Consider the following 8,870-nt stretch of genomic DNA (forward strand, 5'->3'; position numbering starts at 1 on the left):
TTCAATCCCACTGAAAGATTATCATGGCAGACTCGGGATTAATCCCACTGACCAATTCATCACACTGGAGCAAATCTTTGGATAATTTTCCAAGCAAATCTTATACAGTTTCTTCATACATACCAGCATTTTCATTTTCACCGCCACTAGCCGTGGGTCAGTCCCACTAGTGAGTATTTTCATTTTCACCGCCACTAGCCGTGGGTCAGTCCCACTAGTGAGTATTTTCATTTACACTGCTACTAGCCGTTGGGTCAGTCCCACTAGCGTGCATTTTATTTTCATTGCCACTAAACATGGGTTAGTCCCACTAGCGTGCATTTCATTTTCTCTGCCACTAAACATGGGTCAGTCCCACTAGTGCGCATTTTATTTTCATTACCACTAAATGCGGGCTAGTCCCCTGTTTTAAAGTTTGTTCAGGTCAGTCCCATGATTTAAAAGTTTGTTCGGGTCAGTCCCATGATTTAAATTTTTGGTTCAGGTCAATCCCATGTTTAAATTTCTTGTCTGGGTCAGTCCCATTTCAAAATTATTTTGTTAAAGGGGTCAGTTATCATTTCAAAATCGGCAGTCGTTCGAGTAGCTGCAGCCGAATAACACAGGTAAGTATTTGGTATCTATTTCTTTGTCTCAAGTTTTTCCAAAACTCAGACAAAGAGGGGCAAACTGTAGACACCAAATTAGTACTCTTTTATTTATTAATTTTTGTTTAATTTATCTCAAAACTTCATTTTTTAGCATTTTGGACATCAAATCTTTTAATTTAGTTTTATTTGTTAATTTTATTCATTTTTGCTTATTAATTTTAAGACATTCAAGCATTAAGATTTTTCGAAAAAAGAGAATTACTCACAAAAAATATTCTTTAAATTTTTAGATTCAATTCATGAAGGTTTGTTGTTTATTTATTTTGTTAAAAAAAAAAGAAAAAGAGAGAGCTCATGCACCATGCTGCGCTGGATCCCAGCTCCTTCTCAATATTTCATTTTAAAGCAGAAGCATGAAACGAAAAAGAACAGAAATTTGCAGCGGTTTCTTTGAGCCCAACCTTATCCAAAGATGCCATCCAATGGCTCAGATCTTTGGTAATAATCTACCCTTCATCCTCACCTTTGAGGTGAGGGTTTTAGGGACTTAGGGGGTTCCTATAAAAGGAAAAACAGCCGCAGCCAAGAGGAGCTGGGAGCGAAGTCTGATGAAGTTGGCGGCTGGAGAGAAAAAACAAGAAAAGAGGAGCTGAGGTAGGAAAAAGAAAAGGAAAAGGAAAACAGAGGGGAAGCTTCGTGAAGGTCTGGAGGGTGGACGGCTGTGCTAGATAAGAAAAAGGAGAGAAAAAAGAGCTGAGGGAGGTTAACGACGGCTAGAGAAAGTTGAGGAGATGGGGTGAGAAAGGCTTGGAGAGAAAAAGCAACTAAGAAAGAGAGGGAATAAGGGAAGAAAAGAGGAGCTTTTACTATGAAAAAGAGAGAAGGGTTTTGGAGAAGATCTAGGGAAGTAAAGGGGCGGTAGAGAGAGATCTGAAAGGAAGGAAACAGCAAAGGAAAAGGGAAAAAACGAGGGTAGGTTAATCTTTTTCCATCAGGCTGACGATTCAGCCCATTTTTTTCCTAAATTCTGGTCTCGATAGTGGTTATTTTGTCACGGATTCTCCAATGCTGCTGCCGCTGCAACAAATTTGCCTGGGCGTTGTTTTTCCAGAAACCAGCATCACTTTCCTGAGTTTTCACGTTTGATTTACTTCACCGACGTTTGCAGGTGACTCTAGCCTTTCTTGCTGTCATTTTCATACCATTTTGGGAAGATCTGGGGTTCATTGCATGAATTTCTTCCTTGTGCACGCATGTTTTGTTTCCTGTCTTTGTGGTTTCATCTCTGGTTCTGTGTAGAGACCCGTTTGGTAACTCGTTTTGGCTCTATATCTCTGTGTTTGGATCGTGTGTTGTTATAGCTCATGAAACCCAGGGTATAGGAATCATTTCTAGCCTCCTTTAGTCGATGATTAGTCCTCAGATTTGCCGAAAGGAGATTGTAGAAATTTTTCAGATTTTGCAGGCTCTTTTCCTCTAAATTTCGTATTTAAACATGAGAGTTTTGTGGTTTAAAGTGGAGAGAATGTGCGGTTATGTTGTAACTTTGATTCATGTTTTCGTTGATTGAAGCCATTAGTGGTGTTTGAATGAACAAAACCAGAAAACTGCAGAAAGCTTTCGGCTTTATGATTTTCGTCATGTTTGGATTCCTAATGCTCCCCTGGTTGCTGTTTCTTTTGTGTTTTTGCGATGTTGATGATGGGTTTTAGCAATGAAAGGCTTAGATAACATGGTTTTTGTTGGTTTGGAAATGGGTTGGAATTTCTGGTTTCGAATTTTGCATATTTGAGCAGCCAGTTCACGTTACCTTTCTGCATTTTGTGTCCGAGAGTGTCTGTTGGGTGCCTCCCCTCTCCTTTGCCTCATATTCTCTCATTTCTGGCCTTGGACAAATTGGGAACTGCATTAAATCATTTCCTTGGTATGTTAAAATTGTATGAGAAACTAAAAGCTGCTGCATTCTCTTCACCGTTTTCTTTCTCGAAGCAGCCCGCAAAGCTGAGCTTCCTTTTGTATGTTTAGATGCTAAGCTCCAGTAGGCTTTTGTTTAGATCAAAGTTTTGATGTTTGGTTGAATTTGTTTTTGTTCGAAGTTGTGTTTTGAGGCTAAGATCCGTGCTTGAAAATGAAAACTGGTAGCTAGTTGTTGCAGAATTTTCTTAGCAGCTGCCGAGAGTTATTGCAGAAGCTTCCACCGTAGCCTTGCATGAATAGATTGCAGAAATTTGCATGCAAAAATGACTTCTAAAATTGCACTTTGCTCCCCTTAGCTTCTATCTATGCTTCTATGGCCCCAGTAATTGGAAAAACCAATCAAATTGACCCCCCTTGAACTTTCTTTTCCTTTCAATTGGATCCTAATTTTGTGTGTGACGACCCCACTTCTCCCAAGGGCGAACCCAAGGGTATCGGCGGGCCGCCTGCCTAGCTCGCGCCAGGACTCAAAACTTAAAGCAATAAAAGCCAGAAAATCCAAATGAGTACTATACATACTATATACAATCCCAAAAGAGTTATAATTACATTCTCCAAAAGTACATGCTCTTACTATTACATCCGTATACTTACAACCAAAACCAAAAAGGGAGACCCTAAGAAGGGTCCTAATACAAACCACCAGAATAAAAACAAACATCCTAAAAGTTCAACTATTACAAGCCAATCTACTAAACTAGCGTATGAGCCCCAAACGTACCCGCGTCGGCCCCTGCTAAGGAAAACAAACGGAATGGGGTAAGCTAAAAGCTTAGTAAGTAAACAGGGGCAAAAGCGTAAATTTCACGTAGCAACATTTACACAGTAAGAGTAAAGCAAAAGCAGAAAAGTAACATCACATAATAAGGATACGGGTGGCTCCAAAGCCAATTCATTTGCCATGCTTGATCTCCTGTCGACACTCCGTCGACCATAAATAAGGTCCGTAGAACTTCACTTGTACACCCACCGACACCTTATCACCCTCACTGGCCAGTCACCTCACAAACTTGCCCAGGCGAACGAAATCACAAACTTGAGCTTTAATCATAAGCTCGGGTCACAAACTTGGTGACCTCAAACCAAGTTGGACTGACTTCGACCAAGCCCTAACCGGCTCGAATAGTCCATCTAGGTATTGAGTTCAACCGCAAACTCACAAAATTCACAAAAGTATTCAAAAGTCACCCCGAGCCACAAGCTCAAGGGTTTTTGTTCCAAAATTTCTCACATACATATGTCATGTACAAATTGGTGCGTAAATTAGGGTCTAGATCGAGTGCGATAAAGTACACCCTCGCCTAGGTACCCTTTTTACACATAACGAAACACATAAACAACTAACACATAAGAGCGGCCTGAATACTTACTCAAAATACCAAAAGTAGTATAAAGGCGGAATTCACTTTGTGTGTTGGCTAGTAGTGGGCCCCACCGGCACCGCCTAGCTCACCACTGTCTGAAATCGAAGATTATGTCACAATATATCACAAACGGCAACTAACGTACTTGAAATAAGCCAAACGGCAAAATTGGCACGCGCAAGTGCGGAAACGGCAAAACGGCCGCACACATCCGCGCAGAACGGCAAACGGAAATGGCCAAATCGGCCATCTCAAACCGTTTTGGTCAAAATTTAGGCTAGGAATATCGGATCAAGGTACATGAGGTACCGTTACGAAGCTAAGAGGAAGGGCTCCAATGTTCATGAAGACATCGCAACCTAGATCTCAATGGGTATAGGTGAAAATTGCGTGAAACAGTTCCAGCTGTTTCATTGCGAGTTACCAAACAGGCCCTGTTTGCAAGGCCGTAACTCACGACTCAGAAATTGAAATTAAGAAATTCCAAAGGCATTAGGAAGCTGAGACATAAGGCTAAAACTTTCATGTTTTGGCCAAGACCTGAATCTATTCAGAACAAAACAAAATTCGAGTGCCAAAGTACCCGTCAGAACTGTCCAAATACAAGGCAGTTCTGACGAGCGATATTGTTTTGATCATAACCGGAGCTACGGAACTCGGTTTTCGACGTACTTTATACTGTTTCGAAGCTGAGATCAAGATCTAAACTTCTTATGAAGGAGTCGGCACCCAGATCGAACTCTATAAAAATCGAAAAGTCATGGGCAGAAACAAAATCAGAAAACGCGTAGAACCAGAGGGTCAAAACAGGCTTGAGCATTTCGTCGATACCTCAGGCTACGCTAATCTGATTGACCTGAAATTTTGTAGCCATACTCAGGACTCAAGGGGCTACGACTTTCATGTTTTACGAAACTTCTGAATCAGAACGGAACATTAAGAAAAATGGAGCTCAAGTTCAGGTTCTGGGTTGCCCTGTTTACCCATTTTGCCGGTTTCAAATGTCGCAAACATATGGTTCGTTTTCATGGTTCTTATGCAGGTTTTTCAACCACTTTTGTACCAAATAAACACACATATACTAACATCTAACTGGCCTACAAATGGTCCGAAATTCCCCTCCCAAGTCAATACCAAATTTAACAATCATCAACCACAATCCCTAACCAAATTTCATTTGCACCAATGAACTTAATCCAACCTCTCACTAACCAAACTCTATCTCACTAACCATAAGCTAAGCTAAATTAGCCTAATGGAGTTTAGGGTTTCTTAACCCAAATCAGCTTTTTGCAAGTAACCAACCAAATCAAGTGAGGCAATTCATCAAACATAACCACTACAAGTCCATTTCTCAACTAAAACAAGTAAGGAAAGCATTAGCAAGAAACCCAAATTCTTTCCTCTTCTTGGCCGAATTTTCAGCAACCAAATAACACTAAAATTAACCAAAGTACTCCATAAAAACATGTGATAGGCATAAGAGGTACCACAATCAAGCACAACTAGGGTCCTATGCCAAAATAACCACTAGTTCATCAAACAATAATCAACTTAAGTCTTCAACTAGACTTTCTTACCTTTGATTCAAGCTTTGTAGATGATCACCCACAACAATCAAGTGCTCAAGTTGTTTCTCCAAGATCCAAACTCAAGATTGAAGAACAAAAATGATGCACCAAAGCAAGCTTTCTTTTTTCTTCTCTTCTCACGGCTCTCACTCTCTCTCTCGGCTCTTCCTTTCTTTTTTTTTCTTAGTTTTGTTTTCTCTTGTTTCTTATAAGTTGTAAGACAACATATAGTCAAAGCTTTGGGAGATATTTCTTATAGCTAACCAATCACAAAAATGCTTTATTTGTTGTTTTCACCCTTGCACTTCAACTTTCTCTTTCATATACATTTTCCCTCAAACATTTGATAACCTTTCAATTTACTCCATAAGTCATAACTTAATCTAATCTAAAACATATAATCACGCTTAATTATTTCACTAATCACTTTCTCATCTTAGTCACTTACACTTAAGCATACTTTATCCCACATAAAAGTAGTTAAACAATAACTTTTTTGTCAAGGACAAAATTAGGTTTAAACCCACTTAAAACTTCTAATAAATCATAACATTAGGGATTTTGCTCACTTAGGGTTTCTAACCTTCTTAAAATTAATTAACCTATACCAAATGGATTGAATCCTATACCTTCCCACACTAGTGGGTCCCACATCCGATATACGTTCTTAATTTCTCAAAAACTAACTAATACTAGAAAAATCATCTAAGAACTATATTTACTCATAAATTAGGGTTTTCTTCTTAGCCCTAACCCTAATATCCACTTATGAACGGTCTGGGTCCTCACAAATTCGGCCTCTAGCTAGGACCTTAAAATTCGGGCAGAATGCTCCCACAAAAACCCTAATTTTCTGAAAATTTCTTCCAAACCAGAAATTGGTTGCAATTAATCACTTTCTCCACCTCCTAGAGTCATTATATACCATTTCCAATCAATCATAGATAGCCACACAATCATGCTTATATTAAAACAGAAAAATCCCAAAAATAATAAAACTTCATCACTTCAACCACAAATCAAGAAATAATCCATAAACTTGCATCTCATACTACCACTAAGCATGATTTAAGCATCAATTAAGGAGGAGGGTGGTTCTTCACAACTCACCTTAGAAACAAGAGAGAGAGAGCAATAGGTCCTCCTAGCTTTCCAAATCACTCCACCAAACAACTACTAACACTATTGAAGAGGTTTTATGGAGTAAGTTCAAGTTTCAATGGTTGGTTTGATGATTTGGAGCAAAATGGAAGCAAAACTTGAAGAGTTTCTTCCTTTCTTTTTGAGAGAGAGGGCCGGCCAACAAGGGAGAAGAAATGGAGAATTTTTGGTTGTTTTTTGATTTAATTAGTCAATTGGTAAGACCATGAATAGTGGTCTTAAGGGTAGACCACTCAAATGGTGACACTTGTCATCTTTTGTTAAATACCTACCTAACTTGTCTCTCTCATATCAATCCAAATTACAACCTCTACTTATCTCTTAACACCCGATAAATTAATTCCAGTATCCAAAACTTAACCTAGTTGGCCGAATTTTTCCGAACTTTTCGTACTATTGGGTCCCACGTCTGGTATACGCTCTTAATTTCTCAAAATCCATTTGATACTAGAAAAATCATCTAAAAACTATATCTGCTCCTTAAAAATATCTAGAAATTTTTCCTACTCACGAAAATGCAGAAAACAAGCCATGAAAAATAATAAAACCTAGAAAATGGAAAATTACGGGTTCTCACAGATTCGCTAATACTTTATCTTTATAATTATTTTAAAACGTTCACCTTCTATAAGAAGATAGAAGAGGTTGAGGGCGATGAGCTAGATAATCTCATAACGTAGAAGGCGACCGAGAGTCGGTCGTCGACCAAAATCCTGGATCTAGAGGCGAGGTTGGGGAACAAGTGGCTACTGCCATTAACCGAATGACAGACATTCTGGAACGTTTAGCTAACCAACTAGGTCATGGAACTGTAAACCAAACTGTAAACCTTGAGGGTAGGGAGGATAGAGCTCTAGATCGCTTCCAAAGGTTTTCCTCACCTAAGTTCTCTGGAGGGTCCGATCCGAAAATGGCTGAGGGATGGTTAGAAAGAATTGCTGATATTTTTGCTGCTCTAAATTACACGGAGGAGAGGCAAGTGGCCTTTGCTGTGTTTCAGTTCGAGGGAGCTACTCGATCCTGGTGGAACATGATAAGGGCCAGGTGGGATAGAGAACAGACTCCTAGGACTTGGGTGAACTTTACTCGCGAGTTTAATGCTAAATTCCTTCCTCCGCTAATCTAAAGAGAAAGGAAAGATGATTTCATCAAGTGTAAGCAAGGATCGCTAAGTGTCGCAGAGTACGAGACACTATTCATCAAGTTGTCAAAGTTCGCCCCTGAGTTGGTGGCGGCCGAACAGAGGAGGATAAGGAGGTTCATTCAAGGTTTAAATATGGAAATACAAGAAGGTTTAGCAGCGACCCAAATCACCAGTTTTAGTGATGCAATTGAGAGGGCTCAGAGAATTGAAAGTGCAAAGGCTCAAGTGAAGGCTTTTAATGCAAGAAAAAGGAATGCTCCTAGTGGTAGTCGTGGTCTAGTGGATGCGAATGCTCTATCTCCCAAGTTTGGGAGAGGAGTGAGTGAAGTGAACACCTCGGGAAATACCAAGAGTGATGATGACGAGAGGAGCTACATCGAGAGGGGCATTTTCTAGAGGGACGTCAAGTGGAAGGGGACAGTCAAGGAATATCTCACAAGGAAGCCAAGCATCAACTCCTAGTATGTATTGTAACTATTGTGGGAAGACTAATCACACGGAGAATAGGTAATTAAAAAAAGAGGAAAAATGCTTGAAGTGTGGAAGTAGTGATCATCAGCTGGCTGCGTGTCCTAAGGCTCAAGAGAGAAGTGGATTTTGTCAGACGGACAAGCCAACCCCTAGTCAGGCTAGTGCAGTGGGGAATCGACCGAGAGTTCCAGCAAGTTCCCAATCCAACGGAGGTTGTCGAAGGTACTATCCCTATTTTTCATCGTTTAGCTAAAGTCTTAGTTGACCCTGATGCTTCGTATTCGTTTGTGAATTCTGCTTTTATGTGTGGGGTAAATATAAAGTCGGCTGGATTACCTTATGACCTAGAGGTTAGAACACCTACAGAGAAACCAAAGGCTGATTACGAATCAAGTATATCAAGTATATAGGAACTATGAAATCTAGGTTGGAGAAAGGAAGTTATTGGTAGACCTAGTAAGTTTGGATATCAAAGGGTACGATGTTATTATAGGGATGGATTGTTTAACTCGATATCAAGCTAACTTGAACTGTAGGATGAAAATTATGAAATTTTGCATTCCGGGGGAAGCAACGTTAAAATTGGATATGA

General features: G+C 39.8%; 1 protein-coding gene across 1 annotated transcript; it reads left to right on the forward strand.

Moving 5' to 3' along the window:
• Nucleotides 1-7,426: 7,426 nt before the first annotated feature.
• Nucleotides 7,427-8,203, forward strand: LOC113750512. Its single transcript, XM_027294478.1, has 2 exons — nucleotides 7,427-7,707; nucleotides 7,792-8,203. The coding sequence occupies exons 1-2, from the start codon at nucleotides 7,427-7,429 to the stop codon at nucleotides 8,201-8,203; spliced, it is 693 nt and encodes a 230-aa protein (XP_027150279.1).
• Nucleotides 8,204-8,870: the final 667 nt, after the last annotated feature.

This window comes from Coffea eugenioides, chromosome 10 (genome assembly GCF_003713205.1).
Source record: "Coffea eugenioides isolate CCC68of chromosome 10, Ceug_1.0, whole genome shotgun sequence".
Taxonomy (NCBI): Eukaryota; Viridiplantae; Streptophyta; class Magnoliopsida; order Gentianales; family Rubiaceae; genus Coffea; species Coffea eugenioides.

Bases quoted from the DNA above. Each gene is read 5' to 3' on its own strand.
- LOC113750512 (XM_027294478.1), top strand. From the start codon at position 7,427: ATGACAGACATTCTGGAACGTTTAGCTAACCAACTAGGTCATGGAACT. The intron at 7,708-7,791 runs GTGGGATAGAGA...GCTAATCTAAAG, and splicing joins TGGAACATGATAAGGGCCAG to AGAAAGGAAAGATGATTTCA.